Genomic DNA, 19,870 nt, shown 5'->3' on the forward strand with positions numbered 1-19,870 from the left:
TTAGCATCACACCATGATGGATGATTTTTCAAAATCTATGTTTATTGTAGTTTTACATTGTGAAAAATAGATCTCTTCAAAAAAAAAAGACAGATTTTACATGAGAAAATCTACATGAAACTAAACTGTAAAAATCAATTGGTAATGTGCATTTAACATTGCCATAAAGAATGTTTATTTTAATTTCTATGACTTGTAGTTGAAGTTGAAATAGCTTGAATTACTGGATAAGATATCTAAGTATAGTCACACAGATCATGCTAAAATGCTGCTCTTTCATTATGTTCCTCACTTTTGTTTGTTTAGACGTAAGCCGATGTAATAAAGCAATTTTTTAAAATCACTTAATAGCGAAGTTGGAGAGCCGCCTAAACACCTGATTTAATCTTTTAATGCAGCTTTTTTTGTTCACAGATCAAAATGTTTTACGGCTGCCACACGGACTAGCATGACTCATCTGTTTATAGTGGCCGTCTCCTTTGTTTTTACTGCTATTAAAGAGATTTTCCAGTGCGGCTGAATCACGGTGGAGTCATGGAGGCAGCGACTACTGATGCAGCTAGCAGAACAAACAGAGGAGTGACTGTGAGGAGCTTAGAGAAGAGCTTAATGCTGCTCAGTCTGAACAGGACGGTGTAACCTGACCTGAGGCTGCCGGCAGCGACACACAATCAGCCATGTGTTGTGTTGGAGACACAGCGAGGGCAGGTTCGTCTCCCGGCGTGGGGGTGTTTCACTTTCCCAGGTTCATGATATGTCTTTGTTCATGTAGTCAACAGATGCTGACTTCATTCATTTTTCCTCAAGCTGTGTTTTTCTATTTTCTCCATCATTCCTGACTTCACTTTCCCTCTCCTTATATCCACACAGCAACAAAATTCAAATGAGGCCTCCATCAACCCTCGCTCCTGTTGCATTTTCACTCACTGTTGGCTCATTTTTCACTGTAATATAAAGTCCTGCACCTCTATGGAAACAGCACAACCATGACTAGGAGGGAGAACTCAGAAATATCTTATGTGCAGTATGACACAGTTCTAATAGGTTATGATCTTATAAATAAACAAAAAAACTAAAGCTGATTTCCTTGATTATTTGTATATACAGTAATACTAAATATATATATAAGAAAGACAATACCAAATGAAAAACACCTAAAATCAACACAAAGATTGTTTTAAAAAAGCCAGTTCTAGAGGAAAAAATGGTGACTCTACATACCATAGATATTTTGGTACTTTTTTAATTTGTTTCCATAGTTACACAGCCTGCAGTTCAGCCCAGTACAGCTGAAAAGTGAGTCACTAATGCTTGGATGGTCGCCCAGAGTACAGAATATTTAGTTATTTACAGAATCTGGTTGGTATAAACATTTTATTTGACACTACATACTGTGGATATTTTACTCCTTCTACTCTGTGGAAACACAGCTTGCAGTTCAGCCGAAAAGTCCCAGAATTTTTGTCACATAGCTTTTGGTCAGACCTAAGTCACTAATGTCTTCTTGAGTTTGCAGAGGAATGTAGAATTTTTTGTATTTTCCAGAATCTGATTAGAGCAAATGGTTAATTTGTGGCAAATTCTTGAATGACGCATGTAAAATAAAGTGATCACGATTTTAAACTTAGATTTGGTTGATTTTCTCAAAAACATCAAATGTCAACAAGCTGAAAATCTGACAATACTTCCTGTTTTGACAGTTTCTAACTGATAAATGGCGTCATTTTGGCAATTTCTTTGAAATATAACACACTTTCAAATCTGCCGGTGAGTATTTGGATTCATGAGGTTAAAACATAACAACTAAGGATGAAGACACATTATCCTGGAAAGATAATAAGCAGAGATTTACGCACAAGCACAGACGCACAAGTCAAATACCAGCACTAAGATCATTTGATCATCATGTGGCTCACGGTTATGGTTTATTATCGGTGATTATTCAATGCTTAAATTTGGGTCATTTTCTCAAAGAAAACAAACATACAGATGATCACTTCAAGGGCTATCAGACAGCTGGAAATCTGCCAATTCTTCCTGTTTAACGGCTGATCTTCTTGTTTTTTTTAAAGAAAGTATTTAGTTCACACATTGTTTATTTTTGGTGAATTTTTAAATGAGTCATGAAATATCAAAATATAAAGCTTAAATTTAGTTCATTTTCCTGATGGACCCTCACGTCATACATCAGTAGTCTGATATTTTTTCTGTTTTTACAGATTCTGGCTGATAAATGGTGTCATTTTGTCACTTTCTTTTAAAGATAACATGCTTGTGGGGTTTTGGGAATACAGTGGTCCCTCGTCTATCATGGGCCCCTGACCCCACCCCCCATCCTGCACCCCATGCAATAGATGAAAATCCGCAAAGCAGCGACCATATTTTATTATTTATATATCTCTTAAGGCTTTATAAACCCTCCCCACACGCTGCACAACCCTGTAGAGCAACGCTATGCAGCGATCAGACATCTATGTGAAATGGACAAGGTGAGATGCTGAATGCAGCAACACACAGGAGACAGAGGAGACTGATGCTACGGCTGCTGAGCCAATCAGAGCCCAGCACTGTACCCTACGCATTTTATTTAGATTAAATATTCTTTTAATATGTTTTAGTTATTATTTTTCTATACATTTTTTATATTGTTTTAATTTTTTTAGGCTAGAAAATGCTTATTTTACTGCAAAAACAATTTAAACATTGTAGCAATTGCAGAGCGAGTTGCTATGACTGAACTGTTGTGCTGCAATGCACTATGGGAGTTTGGGGTGTTGGGGGTTTAAATGTCATTATTGTGGTTTATGTTAGTGTTATTAGTGTTTGTGTTTTATTGTGTTTTTGTGATTTAGTCAGCCTAGATAGTTTGGTTAAGTGTTATGTTGTCAGGACCATGAGTGTGAAATGTAGTGGGTTTGATGACTTCCTGTCACATTTACTATAGTGTTGCTTTCTGTGTGTGTCAAAATAAAAGCATCTGTCAGTTGCAGAATGCATTGAAGGCAGATATCCCTTAACCAGCACCATTCTTAAACGCAGCTCACCACAAAAATAAATGTGTAAAAATACCTACATACCACAAAACCCCCGCAATATAGCGAAAAATCTGCGATTCCAAATGTAATTTAAAAATCTACGATACAGTGAGACCGCGATATGGTGAGGGACCACTGTATTTAGTTTTTCACATGTATTGTTTATTTTTGGTTAATTTTAATATGAGACATGAAATATTGTGATTTTAAGCTGAAATTTGGTTATTTTTCCAGATGGAATTGCACATCATAGATCAGTAATCTGATCATTTTTTCTGTTTTTACAGTTTCTGGCTGACAAATGGTGTAATTTATGACCGAGTAGCACAGATTTTCTTGGGGTTTTTTTAAAGAATCTGGTTGGTACTTCTAGTTTATTTTTGGTGATTCCTTAAATGAGACATGAAATATCAAAATATCACAATACAAAGCATAGATTTGGTTTCCTGATGGTCTGATATTTTTTCTGTTTTTACAGGTTCTGGCTGATAAATGGTGTCATTTTGGCACCTTATGGTTTCTTTATGGTCAATTATTATATGTCACATCAAACAGTACGATTTTAAGCTCAGATTTGTTTATTTTTCCAAATGAAACAACACATCACAGATCAGTAGTCTGGTCAGTTTCTTGCTGATAAAGAATTACCAAAATTGTACCATTTAAGAGAAAACTTGCCTTTCTAATATGGTGCTTCCCTCCTTTCTTTAATTTTCTTTTTTCCATTTCTCTCTCCCAGTTCTCCCTGCTTCATCCTCCTTCTCTGATTGGCTGATTTGAATTTTCAAACACTGACCAAACCCACTTTTTTTTCCCTCTTTCAGTCTCAGTACACAGTTGGGTTTTTTTTGGAGACACAGGATGTACGCTCATCCGGTCGCCTTCCTTCCCTCCTTCCTTCCTTCCAAAACAACCAGATGGTGAGACAGCAGCTGAGAGACAGACAGCAGCAGCAGGACTAAAGCCTCATCGTGGTCTCACTCTCTGAGGGCATAAAGGCCTCATTGTGTTCTGCTTCACATGGAAAATGTCGGAGGAACGCTGCAAATTTGACAGTCCAGGGTCAGCCCGACAGAACAGAAGCTTTACCCTGAACTGTTTGTGTTTAACCGACTGCTTTTTATCTAGGATTCCTGTCCGAAACAGATTCTGTACATTCAGCTGCATCTGTGTGAATGTAATCTTTTGTCCTGAATGAGGCGTTCAGTGACTCTAAGTTAGTGTGACCATCAGTCCACACACATTTATAACAGAAATTCCTCCAGTAAATTGCACAGTCTGACTTCACTTCAAGCTGGTGACTTTAACAGTGTGAAGAAAATAGGTCATAAAGACCGTCTGTAAATACAGAAACAGCATCTGAAACTAAACACAGCACAGATATAACACATCTTGGATTAGCTGCGATTGACTTAAATATCAATAATGAGTTTTTTCTCTGATAATTTTTATTTTTCATGTCATCACCAATACATGAGGTTGATTTTCTGGTTTAGATCATCTGCACTAGCTAGTTTACTAACTTGAAAAAATGTTTATTGCCTTTGTGTACGGTGGAAAATAGCATCGTTAAGCTAAAGATAAGATGAGACAAACTTTATTGATCCCTAATCGGGGAAGTTTACAAAAGGCTTTTACACAAGCAGATCTTCGTCTACACTACCGTTCAAAAGTTTGGGGTCACTTAGAAATGTCCTTATTTTTGAAAGAAAAGCAGTTCTTTTCAATGAACATTAAATTAATCAGAAATACAGTCTAGACCTTGTTCATGTGGTAAATGACTATTCTAGCTGGAAACAGCTGATTTTTAATGGAATATCTCCATAGAGGTACAGAGGAACATTTCCAGCAACCATCACTCCTGTGTTCTAATGCTACATTGTGTTAGCTAATGGTGCTGAAAGGCTAATTGATGATTAGAAAACCCTTGTGCAGTTATGTTAGTACATGAATAAAAGTGTGAGTTTTCATGGAAAACATGAAATTGTCTGGGTGACCCCAAACTTGTACATACAACTAAACTGAAAAAACAAAGAATGATTTCAGATTTCCAGGACAAACGCTTTTAGGAGAAGTTGGATTAGCTTGCTGGCTAATTAACTAGCTGATTATTGTTTTTGTTGCTGTTTAAGCATTGAAGACAAGATATTTGAATGTAGCCCCACAAATCCTGCTATAATGCTGTTAAGAAGAATTATTTAGACTGAACCAAAAAAGCCGGCGCTCTGGAATCAGAGACGTGACAAGTAACACAACAGCACCTAGTGCAATCCAATCTTCCATGCCGATTCTCACTTTCACACACATTGATTCAGTCATCTCAAAGCCGCAACAACAGCATCCTTGTTTCATCTTTGAATCGTGCACACAGAAAAGTGAGACAGAATAAAGCTGGAGGACTTAAAAAGCCTGTGTGGAAACTAAACTACTGCACGGATTACGTATTCAAACATCAATAAATTAGCTTAGAGTCGCACTATAACATGCTGTTACACATATCTCACTGCTAATCCTGCTGTGTAGTTGAGCTGCAAGATAATGTTTCAGTATCAGCATTGATGCCATCATTGTGAAGTAAAGCCAGTTAAATCATGCACATCACACTGCAACCTTCATTGCTGTTTGCTACAAAAAGAACAAACTCTTTTTAATTAATCCACAACAGAAGTCTGACAGAACATCATTTATTCTGATTTTAGTGTTCTTGGATACACTGACCTTCTAAAATGAATGATTTAAATACACTGACTTTGTTGACATGTAAAGTGACAGCAAAATGAGCACAAAAACAGGACAAAAGCACTAAAAAGGATGAATTGGTTGCAGTGTTACTTGCATGTATATTTGGACTACAGAAAAATATGATGTTGACCACAAAAACACTCCCCGTCGACCGTCGTTGGCGGTAAACAAATCAACATGACTAATTTCTTTAACCATTTAAATCAGCACCACAAAGCTCTGTATGACTCTGAGTGTAAAGACAGTTTTGAATGGAAAAAAAAACATTTTGGAAAGCCTTCCTTCCAGTGTTACACAATACAGAGGTTCCCTCTTTTTAAAGAATATTTTTATTTTTATATCTGATGCAGATGCCCTTACCTACGAAATCACCCCAATCTATGTAGAATGATTCATTCTTTCCAAACAAAGTCATTCGAGTAATCTGGAAAAGTCCTGTATTTTTCCACATTGCATCATATATCACGTAAAACCAAAACATCTCAGTGTCATCTACGAAATATCATTCATCCTTCCTGTGCATGTACAGTATTTTATCTTCCACATGCTCACAGCTGATCTCCAGCTCACAACACTTACTTTTACGTCCTGTTCCAGCGTTCGGATCAGTTCTCCGTCCACCTGCCCCGTCTGGGCCACTCGGAGAGAGCGCCGCTCTGCCTTCCTCAGCCGGTACTGCAGGATGCGGCAGGTCTTGTTTGCCTGAAGAACAGAAATGGTGTCAGCAGATGATATGATGCGTCATCTTTGTTATTTCCTTTCACTTTATCGAGCCTCGCAGCAGAAGACACAGAACACACAAACACATAAAACAGCAGGGAGGGCACTTGTTGGCGTCTCAAAGGTAACGCAATGCAAGAGTCGTTTTTCAGGTCTGCAATGTGGTTTTACGCAGCACCTCTTTATCACAGATGACATTCAGATGTTTGATTACCTAATGTCCTACTTGATTGTTTGAGAACATTTTGCAGCCTTGACTCATTCAGCTGTGACCAACAGTCATATGCTTAAAATTCAAAAACTTTTGAGCTGAACTGTAGGCTGTTTACACAGAGCAGACAGGAGGCAAATATGTAAGCAAATTAAAAATGTGACTTAATTATCTATAGTACGTAGAGTCAAAAAAAAACATTTGTATTAATCAGATTCTGTACAAGAAAATACAGACAGACAGACGGACGGACAGACAGACAGAATTGGTGAGATAACTGCGACCAACTGGGCTAAACTGCAGGCTGTGCAAATATGGAAACAAACCAAAAATGTGACTGAAATATCTACAGTATGTAGGGTCAAAATAAAATATTTGTATTAACCAGATTCTGTACAAGAAAATGTCAAAAAATCTGAAAATTCCAGTTGTGACCAAACTACATGTAGCTGGGCTGAACTAGGCTGAACTGCAGGCTGTGCAAATATGGAAACAGACTAAAAATGCAAGTAAAATATAAGTTGGTGGTGTCAAAATTAAATGTTTGGACAAACCAAATTCTGTAGAAACTGAAAATTCTGAAAAAAATGCATTTGTGAGATAACTACGGCCAATTGGGCTGAACTGCAGTTTGTGTAAATATGGAAACAAACTAAAGAGGTGACTAAAACATCTACAGTATGTAGGGTCAAAAAAATGTTTGTATTAACCAGAGTCTATAAAATCTCAAAAATCCATTCACTCAGCTACGACTAGTGGGGTTGAACTAGACTGAACTGCAGGCTGTGCGAACATAGAAACAAGCAAAAACTGTAAGTAAAATATCAGTTGGTGGTGTCAAAATTAAACATTTGTACCAATCAGAGTCTGTAAAAACTAAAAATTCAAAACAATGCATTTGTGAAATAACTACAACCAACTGGGCTGAACTGCTGGCTGTGTAAACATGGAAAGAAATTTAAAACATAAGTAGTAAATACAGCGATACTATGTAGAGTCTCCATTTTTTTCCAGTATGTGTAACACCTGTGGCCACTAATTGTATGTGCTAATTCCAGGTTTTTACAATTTTTGATCTTTCTGATTTATCACATTATTATTTGGTCAAACTACACAGAAGCCATTGTTGAGTTCTTTGTATTTCCACTCATGGTTGTGCTGTTTCCATAGAGGTGCAGGACTTTATATTGCAGTCAAAAATGGAAACTGCTTGAAATTCAGAGGTTTAAATCTCCAAATGCTGGATATATGAGAAGATGAAACGTACCTGCTCCAGCTGTTGTCGTAGCTCCTGCAGCTGGTAAACATCCTCCTCCATGTACATGTCCCTCATCTCCAGCATCTCAGACCTCAACTCCTCCATCTCATCCTGGAAACGGTGACGAACAGACAGTTAGCAAGTGCGGCTGTCATTTTAACATGAAATATTACGAGCCGAGCGCTCCTCCGTTAAAAACCTGAGGAGAAAGAGCCGTTACATCTCCCTCTAAGTGACTGTAAAGAGCCGACAGCATTATATGCACATAAAGGGAATCCTTTACGGTTTAATAGGACTCATTACACCTTCAAGCATATTGATCATAAATGAAATGCAATCATCGTTGTCATCACAAAATCATCCCATTAACCTTGTTCTGATCTTAATCTAATCCATCGCTCAGTGTCATCAGTCTTCGTCATCATCCTCATTATTGCATAATAATTAGTGTCTTCTTCCTAAAATGGACTGTTGGGAGATATGATCTGGTGCAGAGAGTAAGATAATATGAGAATTTCTTGGTTCTCTGTCTTTAGACTACAATGTTGTACCAATGAGGATCTACAGTTGTGAACAAAAGTTTGCATCCACTTGTAAAGACCATGTATGTCATCACAGTCTTGAGTTTCCAGTGACTCATACAATTCTGAATTTCCTCTGATGGAATCAAATCAAAGCCAATACTTCGTTAAATGTCCTTTGGCCATTTTCATTTAATTAGGCCTTTTTGGTTTCCATCATTAAGTTTCTGGTTTATCTTTGACTCCTCTTGACAAATTTGGTATTTCAAATAAATTTGCTGGTTTTCTAACACAGATTTGTTTCTTCATCAGTCCACAGGTTCTTGATGAGGTTTAAGTCAGGACTTTGGGGAAACCAGTTTAAAACCTTCATTATAGCCTGAAAAAACTATTTAGGTACCATGTTTGGTGTTTGTTGGGGGTCAATGTCTTGTTGAAACATCCAACTGTGTCCAAGATCAACCTTCTGCTGATGATTTTAGGTTTCCTGAAGAATATGGAGGTAATCCTCCTTCTTTACTCTTTTAACTTTGTGTAAAACACCAGCTCCACTGTTAGTACAACAGCCCCAGAGCATAATACTGCCACCACCATGCTTGATGATAGGTTTTGGTGTTTTTGGGGTTAAAGGCCTCAACTTCTCTAAAATACCCCATTTTTTTTGCTTCATCTGACCACAGAACTTTCCTCCAGAAGGTCTTTTCTTTGTTCATGTGATCAGCAGCAAACCTCAGTGGAGTTTTAAGGTTCTACTTCTAGAGGAATAATTTCCGTCTTCATGGATCGTCTCACCTCATGTTGATGTAAAACACTGTGGACACTGACAGCTGGGTTCCAGCAGATTCTAATTCTTTGCAGACCTGCATTTTGGTGATTCTTGGTTGACTCTTGACCATCATGACCAGTTGTCTCTCAGCAGCAGGTGATAGTTTGTGTTTTCTTTCTGATCATGGCAGCAACACAATTGCACCATGAACTTTACATTTACAAATAGCTGTTTGCACAGATGATTTTGGGATCTGTAGCTGCTTTGAAATGGCTCCAAGTGACTTTCTTGACTTGTTCAAGTCATTTATTAGCTTTTTCAGATCTTTTCTGAGCTCCTCAGACTTTCCCACTGTAGTGTTTGTGGCTGAGTCTAATGAGTGGATCAAACTTTTCTAAGGTGTCAGCAACTGCAGTCAATCGTAAACATTCATTGGAAGTTATGAGGCCATGCCACTAAGAAAATCTGATTAACACAACGTTCTACATCACCAAAATAAATAATTCAAATTGTTGTATGGATTTTTTGACCCAGCAACTTTGCCATATTTCCAGAAGACCTTTAATGAATCGATGAAAGAACCAAAATGCATGACTGTTTTTCTATCAAAGAATCTTGAGTTTCAAAGATTCCACCATAGAGCATTAAGAGTTTAAGAAGTCACTGGAAACTCAAGACTACCATGATATACAAGGTCTTTACAAGTGAATGTAAACTTTTGTTCACAACTGTCTGTCTTCCGGTGGCGCTGCTCTGCTGGTGACCCAGACTCGTGCAATACTGTTGTGTAATTGTTGTTGAGATGGCACTGTTTGTTGTCATTGTGGCTATTGAGGCATTTATGGCACAGTTGTTGAGACCAAGACAAATTTCCCCAAGTGGGACAATAAATCATGTTGTGTATTGTATATTAGGGAAAACTCTGAACAGAGTCTCTGCGGCAGAAAACATTAACAGCAAATGAAAGAAAATTCCTGTGATCTACAAAACGTGAAGCATAAAATCATTACAAATAACCCACTCAAAAAGAATCCAGTACAGATGATTAATTTACAGCGCTGTTGTTATCTGCCTCTCTTTTAGACATATAGACATGAATTATTCATTTCAGCCTGACAGCATGAATTGCATCATCCTTCTGAAGGATATTTAAGGTGCAGCTCTTGTGCTGGCATTGATATCCGCGATGAAATCAACCACATCAACCACACCCCTCTACAACAAGCCTGGATCTCTCTGCTTTATGTGACGGACGCACAATGTTGTTCTCCAAAAACTCAGTAAAAAATGTCTGCATAAGGAAGCAGCAGAAGTGTGAGCGACTGTAGTAGTAGTAGCTGCGCTGTCATGGTTTACTACAGAGGAGAATGTGGGTCAGCTTCTGCAGAACTCCAGCAACAACAAGCTCAGGGGATGTGTGGGCTCGTGAGTGTGCGTGGAATATGAAAGCGAGACGAGGAACAACAGTGGGCAGGGTGTGTCGGCGACAGAATAAAACTGCACAATCATACACACTTTCAGAATGAAGGAAAGCTGCGAGGCTTTAACATGCAGCAGCGTGTTTCTCTGCGAACAATCCTGGTCAAAAGATTTGTTGATGGGGCTAAAATCAACTGCAGCAAGAAGCAGCTGGAACGTCACTGACCACTGCTGCACATCTGCAACAGACCAGAGAGGGAAGAAGGACGGTAACGTAAGAAAAAAGAGGAGAAATGGAGTGGAAAGAAGAGGAGAGAGAGGAAAAGGAAGCAGAAACAACCAAAGGAAAAGACCTAAAATGAAATCATTAGAAAGGAAAGAGGTGGGAAAATTCAGGGACGGGAAAAACAGAGCATGAAATGAGACACAGACGTACGGGGAGATAAAAACACGACAGCACAAAGTGAGGAAGTGAGGACACGAAACCAGGGAATCACAAGTTAATGTGGCGAGAGACTGAGGAGAAAGAAAGCTGGTCCACTGACCTGCTTTTCACAGCTAACTAAAGACGAACCGGGAACATTGTTTCTGTCATGTGAGCGAGAAGCAAGTCAGGAGAATGAAATCAGCCAATCAGCTGTCATGACACTGAACCAGACGACGTTAACTCTGGAAATTAGAGTGCATCTGCTGAGGTAACAGTCCTCCCTGCCTCAGGACGTTTCTGCATCTTTATCTCGCGTTTTTGGAGCTCTGAACCCTACAATGTATCATTTTTGGGGGAAATTCTGCAGCTGTGGATGTTACCAATGTGTCCCTTGATTAATTAAAGACAGAAGCAATGAGCAACTCGACAAACAACTCAGAGGAAGCAGGGAAACTTTCCAGATGTTGGTCATTTGAATCAGCACTTTGCACCACAATAAGTATGCATATATATGCAGCTTTTTGTTCCACAAAACAATCCACAACCTGATTAGCTCAACTCTGCTCAAAGATAATAAAATCCACCAACCAGCAACTCTAAAGCTCACAAATAAACAATTTCTGTCTTGTTTGTTTAATCCTCTGCACCCCAAAATAAGATAAGATAAGATAAGATAAGATAAAGTTCTTTATTTCTCCCCACTCCAGGGGAAATTTACATTGTTACAGCAGCAGTTTTATTTACAATATATACAAGGGTGGCAAAATTTTTAACGGAAAAAATAAAAATAAAAATAAAGTTTAAAAGTGCAAAGATGTGCAGTGCAAGAATGTCTGTGCAAATTTTATGGTTTGGGGTGGTAATGATATAGTCCAGTTTATGTTAACATCAGCCAGTGATGCTGATGTTGTAAAGTCTTATAGCAGATGGGATGAAGGACCTGCGATAGCGCTCTTTCTTGCAGGGTGGATGTCTCAGTCTGCTGCTGAAGGAGCTGCTTAAAGACCCCACAGTGTCATGCAGTGGGTGAGAGGGATTGTCCATGATGGATGTGAGCTTTGCCAACATCCTCCTCTCACCCACCTCCTCTATGGAGTCCAGGGAACAGTCCAGGACAGAACCAGCCCTCCTGACCTTCTGTTCAGTCTCTTTCTGTCCCTTTCAGTGCTCCCTGCTCCCCAGCAGACCACTGCATAGAAAATAGCAGACGCTACCACAGAGTCATAAAATGTCCTGAGCAGAGTCCTGCACACTCCAAAGGACCTCAGTCTCCTCAGCAGGTGGAGACGACTTTGGCCCTTCTTGTACAGGACCTCTGTATTGTGTGTCCAGTCCAGTTTGTTGTTGAGGTGAACACCCAGGTATTTGTATGTGTCCACCATGTCAATGTCCAAACCCTGGATGTTCACCGGTGCAGTCCGGGGTGTCCTCCTCCTGCGGAAGTCCACGATCATCTCCTTCGTCTTACTGGCGTTGAGCTGCAGATGGTTTCGCTCACACCAGTCCACAAAGTCAGAGATGACCATCCTGTACTCCCGCTCGTCCCCTTCAGATACGCACCCAACAATGGCTGTATCATCGGAGAACTTCTGGAGGTGACAGCTCCCAGAGTTGTAGTGGAAGTCCGATGTGTACAGGGTGAAGAGAAAGGGGGAGAGCACTGTCCCCTGTGGGGCCCCCATGCTGCTGACTACCACATCAGACACACAGTCCTGAAGCCTCACGTACTGTGGTCTGTTGGTGAGGTAGTCGATGGTCCAAGCAGCCAGGTGACAGTCTACTCCCGCTCCTTCAAGCTTCACCCTAAGCAGAGAAGGCTGGATGGTGTTGAAAGCACTGGAAAAGTCAAAGAACATGACCCTCACAGTGCTGCTGGGTTTCTCCAGGTGAGTCAGTGATCTGTGCAGCAGGTAGACCACTGCATCATCCACTCCAATGTTCGGTTGGTAGGCGAACTGCAGTGGATCCAGATACTGGCTCACCTGGGGACGGAGGTTCTTGAGGACGATCCTCTCCATGGTCTTCATCAGGTGAGAAGTGAGGGCCACAGGTCTGAAGTGGTTAGGCTCCCTGGGGTTCCTGGTCTTAGAGACAGGAACCAGGCAGGAAGTCTTCCATAACAGAGGAACCCTCTCCAGACTCAGGCTCAGGTTAAAGATGTGCAGCAGCACCTGACAGAGCTGGTCTGCACAGTCTCTAAGGAGTCTGGAGCTGATTCCATCAGGACCTGCAGCTTTCCTGGTCTTGATCTTTTTAAGTTCACTTCTCACCTGATCAGCTGTTATGGAGAGGCAGGGGGAGGGTGGCAGGAGGAGGGGTGATGGTGGTGGTGGGGGGTGAGACGAGGAGGGGTGATGGGGCTGTATGCGGAGTCCGGAGGTGGTAGAAGACGGGGATGGGAGGAGGGGTGCTGTTGGTGGTGTTGGTGGTAGAGAGCTGAGGTGTGAAGAAGGAGTTGGCTGGTCGGTGCTTTGATGAGAGGGGGGAGGAGTGGGAGCAGAGTCGAATCTGTTAAAGAACAGATTCAGCTCATTGGCCCACTCCTGGCCTCCTGCTGCAGCTCCCCTCTCATGGCCTCTGCTGTAACCAGAGATGGATCTCAGGTCTCTCCAGACCTCCCTTGTGTTATTGTCCTGCAGGTGAGATTCCATCTTGGTCCTGTAGCTGGCCTTGTCCGCCTTGATCTTCTTCTTTATCTCCTTCTGCACCCTCCTCAGCTCCTCTTTGTCCCCAGATCCAAAGACCCTCCTCTTCTCCTTCAGCAGGGCCTTCAGTTCCAGGGACACCCAGGGTTTGTTGTTAGAGAAACACCGTACTTTCCTGGTCGGTACGATGTTCTCTGCACAGAAGTTGATATAGTCCGTAACAGTGTCTGTCAGTGCATCAATGTCCTCCCCGTGTGGACCACACAGCACATCCCAGTCTGTGGTCTCAAAGCAGTCCTGCAGCGCCTCAGTGGCCTCGTCAGACCACTTCTTCACATACCTGGTGGTGGGGGGTTGTTTCTTCACCATAGGTATGTAAATGGGCTGCAGTCTCACCAGGTTGTGATCTGAGTGGCCCAGTGGGGGGAGGGGGGAGGAGCTGTATGCATCCTTGATGTTTGCATACAGCAGGTCCAGGGTTTTATTGTCTCTGGTATGGCAGGTCACGTACTGGGTGAACGTGGGGAGAGTGGCAGAGAGCGATGCATGATTAAAGTCTCCTGAGATGATAATAAGAGACTGAGGGTGAGATGTTTGCAGCTGGGACACTACACTGTGGATGAGTTCACAGGCTGCAGCCGCATCAGCCGAGGGAGGGATGTACACAGTAATGGCTATTACATGTGAATACTCCCGGGGCAGATAGAACGGACGCAGACTGACCGCCAGTAATTCTACATCCTTAGTGCAGAGCTGCTCTTTAACGCTAATGTGTCCAGCATTACACCATCTCTCATTCACATACATCGCGAGGCCCCCACCCTTTCTCTTACCACTCTCCCTCGCGTTCCGGTCCGCTCTGACCAGATGGAATCCGTCCAGAGTTAAAAGTGAGTCCAGAGTGAGTTCGTTCAGCCATGACTCCGTGAACATCATGAGGCTGCTCTCCCTATACTCCCACTGCAGCCTGGTCAGCGCCGTCAGTTCTTCCATCTTATTCGGGAGAGACCTCACATTCCCCATAATCACAGATGGAACGGACGGCTTGTAGCGTCTCCTCTTCTCCCGACGCTTCAGTCCTGCCCGGCATCCTCTCCTCCTTCTGCGGAGCTCAGCTGGGATGTCTGGTCTCTCCCACGACGGCGGCCTGGCCTGGCTCAGCGCCAACAGCTGTTCCCGACTGTAAACAATGGAGCCATGGCTGAACGGGTCACCAGATGCAGATTTAAAAAGTTCCGAAAACAGTAGTAAACAAAGTAGGGAAAACGCTATTTGCACATCCATGTCTGTCCCGTACAAAAGCGTCACCCTACTTGCTGAAAAGAAAAACTTAAAAAGAGAAGAAAACTACAAAATAACTAAACAGACCTAAAGTTAACCGGAGCTGCTGTAACTAGCTGCCGCTGGCACGGCGCCATCTTGTATAATCCAACAGCTGCTTCAAAAGTCATGTTATCTTTTTCAAAAATAGCCAAAGTTACACAGATGTTTACTGTAAATACCAAAAGAATCAGTCGTTGAACTACTCAGCTGTCACTTTATTCTACATGTCTCATTTAAAAAATTGCCAAAAATAAGCATTAGCACCAATCAGATTCTGTTAGAAAAACTAAAAATTCTTCACTCATTTTCGCAACCGTGAAGACATTAATGACTCAGCTGCGATAAAAGAGTCACCTAAGGAAAATTTGGAGACTGTTCAGCTAAACTCGGCTGAACTGCAGGCTGTGTAAGAATGTAAACAAAGAAAACAAAAAGTACAAACCTATTTAGCATGTTTTTTCTGTACTGGTAAATGCTTCTGTGCACACTTAGAACTAATGTTGTACATTTGATTGCAGCTACATTTATTTTTTTGCAAAATAAATCATCAATTTTAGTTTATTTTTTTCTTTTTTACTCATCTGTGACATTACAACTTTGTTCTACTGCACAAAACACACTTTAGAATTTCCTCTATTCTAGCCATGGTTTTTCTGTTTACATAAAGGTGCAGGACTTTAAATTGCAGTGAAAAATGAGCCCATGGTGAGTAAAAATGTGACATAAAACACAGAAAAGCTGTTTTGCTTTTAGAAGGTTAAAGCTACTTTAATTGTACTGCTAATGTAATTCTGCAGCGCAAAATACTAGTGAAACAGTCATAGTCTAGATAAGCTGCACAGAAGCTCATCTGTTAGCTTAAATTCTCATCACCGGACTGACATTCCTAAAAATTACACCCAGAAAGTCAGACGTTTGTGTCAGTTTCAGCTGCAACATGAGGCCAGCAGTCCATGTTTACTTGTTGGTTATTATATTCAAATGTGACGTGGGGATTTGAGCGATGATTTAATTACCTGTTGAACTTTATAATGAGCTAAAGCCGCCTTAACAAGGTGTGTGGGTTCAACGATAACAACACTGTGGTGCATTTATAGTAGGTCGCAGCTCTGATTGCCTGAACAGCTTTAACAGCAACACACGGAGGTAGAAAGTCATAATTAATGAGATTCCAGCAGCTGCTCGCCGTCTTGATCTTCCACAGTAATTACCAAGTGAATGGGAAGCTGCAGCAGAAGTAGAATATTATTAACATGCAGAACGTGAAGCCGCAGTGGAAGACAGACAGACAGACAGACAGACAGACAGACAAACAGGCAGACAGACAGACAGGCAGGAGGCATTAAGGATGAAGAAGAGTCAGGGTTTCTGGGTATAAAAAAACCAAGAGAAGGAAGCACTGGGTGAGAATTAGACGCCTTGTGTTGTTTGTTTTGATCTTCTGACTGCTAACCAGGTGTTCATCACAGCTGCAACAACACCGACAGACAGACAGACAGAGAACTTCCAGGAGGATCTTAGTGGTCCAGATAGAAAAGCTCTGTAGCATCATATCCTGTATTCCATCACACTGATGCAAACTGAGCCCATTACGCTTTAAGAAAAAAAAAAAAAAAAAAAAAAGGAGCGGAGCGTCTTGTAATCAGATTCACGGCTGCAACTATGAGTATTTCCTCTGCTGATTCATCTGACAGAAGCAGACTCAGGATTCCAACACTATTTGTTGCTAATTGCCCTCATGCAAAATGAGAAAAATCTGAAATATAACAAAATTGCAGTGATGTGAAACAGAGAAAGTCATAGTTTCACTTAAAAAATGTTGGAAACAGCAGATATTTGTCTGACAAATTCAATAAAAACATAGATTTTCAAGGAATCAGCTATTTTTCAACACTAATCAGGGTTATGAAACAATATAACTCAACTAGCCCAACAACGAATCATTGATTAATCAATCAGCTGCCATCAATTACATTAATTGCCAGCTATTTTGATCATTAATTCATCCTTTTAATTAATATACAAGACAAAAAAATCTAATTTGTCTGATTCCAACTTCGAAAACATGAATATTTTCTGATTTTCTTCCTCTTTTATGACAGTAAACTGAGTATCTTTGGACAAAACAAGACATTTGGGATATTTTTCACATCAAACAACTTATCGCTAACCGAGAAAATAATCAACAGTTTAAGAGACAATGAGAATATTCACTAGTTGCAGTCTTCAAAGCAAGAATCTAAACCAAAATTCCTTCAGAAAAAAAGACTAAAGAGACAGGGTGGCCCCTCTGCTTAGCCAGGTGCTGCTGATCAATCACCATCCCTAATCAATGCCTGACAATTATTGGCTTGTCTGGGCGCTGCCGGTTAGTGCTCAGAGACGTGCTCCCTAATTGATCCTCCCCCCTAATCAATCACTCACTCCTCTCAGGGCAGGATGGATGTAACTGACCTGGAGGATATTATGTTTCGGCGCCTTCAGACATGTGGAGGCTGAGGAATGCCTTCAGTGAGGTCAGTGAATCCAATGCAGATGCTGTCGATGCAAGAATTTGGGATTCGGAGTCAATATTTCAGGTTAAATACCTCCATAAAGCCAGAAAGAGGTTGATTTTACTGCAGACTAACATCCAACCGGCCATTTGCAGCAGCTCTCACTTGAATATTCTACATTTTCCTTCTGAAATTCTGTTCCTGCAAGGTGCAATGTTTTGCTCATGTGCTAGTGTGAGTGCAAGATTCTCTATTTATAACATCATCCTCCTTGTAGTGAGCAGCCTTGGGAGGCATCCAAAGGAATCTCTGCACGCTGGGAGTGAACCGGTGGAACAAGGAAAAACAGACTTTAGACTAAAACTGCATGACTCTGACAGATCAGAAAGAAGATGTGTGGGGTTTTTGCATCTTGAATGAAATGCAATGGAAAAGATTGCTAAATTGGCAATATTTCTGCAGAAAACCAGTCATCCAGGTCATGTTGATCAGAGAAGCTTCACTAAAAAGCAACAAAAGAAGAAATCTGGTTGCCTTTTATGAATCTCCCATGATGAAATTGCAAAATATGCAATATATTAGTGGATTTTCAGTCATCCAGGTCCTGGTGATCCTGGGGCTTCAGTAAAAATAAACTGTTTTACCTAAAGGTGAAGTGAAGTTGCCTTTTAAAAATGATAAAGCAATTTGGAAACTTAGTGTTTAAGTATGGTGGGTTAGTTAGCAAGGCCTTGGAGTTCATAAGAAAGTGTAAGAAAGACAAAGCCTCTACAAAAATGGTTTAAAGAAAATCTGGCAGCAAGGGTAGCTGAAAAAAAAATGTGACAAAAACTGTCTAAATAGCAGCAAATATCTGCAAAATAATCTTTTGCTGTAGATTTAAATACAGCAAGAAAATGTGTTTTTTAACATTGTGTTATTTTAAAAGATTAAAATAGGAACTATGTGTTTATTTGTGTGTTCTCTGACAACCATCAGTCCTGGGATGCAGAATCTGCTCCCTGCCACTTCCAAGAAAATGAAATCCACACATTTAAGCTGCACTTACTTTGAGGTAATCATTCTCGGATCTCAGCTCCTCTATTTCCCTGACAAACTCCTCCTGCATGCCGTCCATAAACTCCTCCGTGAGGTCTGAGAAAGCCAGAGATGTGCTAGCGGGCACCCTGCTGTCAAACGAGGTGACCGAGCGCTCGTCCCCGGGGGAGATGCTCCCTTCCCCGGTCTCCATGCCCAGGGAGAGCCGCTCCTTCTCTGCGCTCCTGGAGGCGGCTGGTTGGCTCGCTCTGTCAGCTCCGTCCCTGATCGGCGGCTTCTCCACGTCCAACCCGCCGCCTCTGCTGCTCCTGGACTCGGCGTCACTGCTCGCTGCGTCCGCGGAGAGTTTGTTCTCCTCGGAGGCGCAGTCGGACAGCTCGGAGCTGCTGTCGGTGGGGGAGAGCTTCCCCGGGGCGCATCCGGAGTCTTTGGATAAATCATCGGATCCGATGCTGGCGTCCGACACCTTCCTCCTCCCGCCAGTGCTCTTGGCCGCCTTGGAGGTTTTGGACAACAAACCACCGGAGACGGAGGATTTCCCCGCCGGTTTGCCTCCTCCACATTTCTCCGCTTTGCCGTCCTTCCCCGCCAGACTCCCCACGGGGCTGCGCCTTGAGATGCGGCTGCCCAGATGGATGGATCCCGGTTTAACGCTCAGGGTCGGGGTCCCGATTCCTCCGCGGATCTTGGTGAGCGACCACCCGGGCACATCTTTGGGTCTGGCCGGGGACGGAGCCCGGTTTATCTTCTTCTTCTCCCCGGGTGGCTGAGCGCACAGCACCGCAGGGAGCTCCGGTTCGGGCCGGGAGTTCTGCTGCGGCTCCGGGCTCTCCGTCCCGCCTCCGCTTTCCATCTTGTGCCGGAGATGGAGTCTCCGTTCCTTGGGCGAGGCGAAGCAGAGGTGAGTCGGAGAGTTGTGGACATCAACCTCCTTTGTTTTTGTCATTCATTCCGTTTGGACCGCAACGAGGAAAACAGAAACCGAACCTCCTGTTCGTGTGAAACAAGGAGGCAAGAAGTTGAAGCGTGAAAGCTCAACTGCAGACAAAAGGAGGAGATGAGTCCGGACACAATGAGGGCTGGTGGCGCAACAGGACGAAGCAGGAGTCCGAGAAGTGCAAATTGAAAAGATGAATATAATCTAATTCTCCACCGAGCGGTGCGTAAATACTCAAAGTAGTCCGCTTTGTTGGCAGATCCTCTCCTGCCTCGTTGGAACAAACGAGCCGGTTCCTGCTCAGATGGATTGTGGGTGAAACAGGGAGGCGGT

The 19,870-nt window shown here is 41.9% G+C and overlaps 1 protein-coding gene across 4 annotated transcripts in view; it reads right to left on the reverse strand.

Moving 5' to 3' along the window:
• soga1 (suppressor of glucose, autophagy associated 1) overlaps positions 1-19,870 on the reverse strand; it is a 160,833-nt gene extending 140,963 nt beyond the window's left edge. For 3 of the 4 annotated variants that reach the window (XM_055012698.1, XM_055012699.1, XM_055012697.1), the window contains exons 1-3: positions 18,611-19,870; positions 7,976-8,077; positions 6,357-6,479 (exon numbers count right to left, since the gene is read on the reverse strand). In XM_055012698.1, the coding sequence (XP_054868673.1) occupies positions 6,357-6,479; positions 7,976-8,077; positions 18,611-19,546 (1,161 nt within the window). In that variant the 5' untranslated portion in view covers positions 19,547-19,870. The remainder of the gene's footprint in view (positions 1-6,356; positions 6,480-7,975; positions 8,078-18,610) is intronic. The other variant, XM_023270756.3, reaches the window with a different exon arrangement.

This window comes from Amphiprion ocellaris, chromosome 8, assembly GCF_022539595.1.
Source record: "Amphiprion ocellaris isolate individual 3 ecotype Okinawa chromosome 8, ASM2253959v1, whole genome shotgun sequence".
Classification (NCBI taxonomy): domain Eukaryota; kingdom Metazoa; phylum Chordata; class Actinopteri; family Pomacentridae; genus Amphiprion; species Amphiprion ocellaris.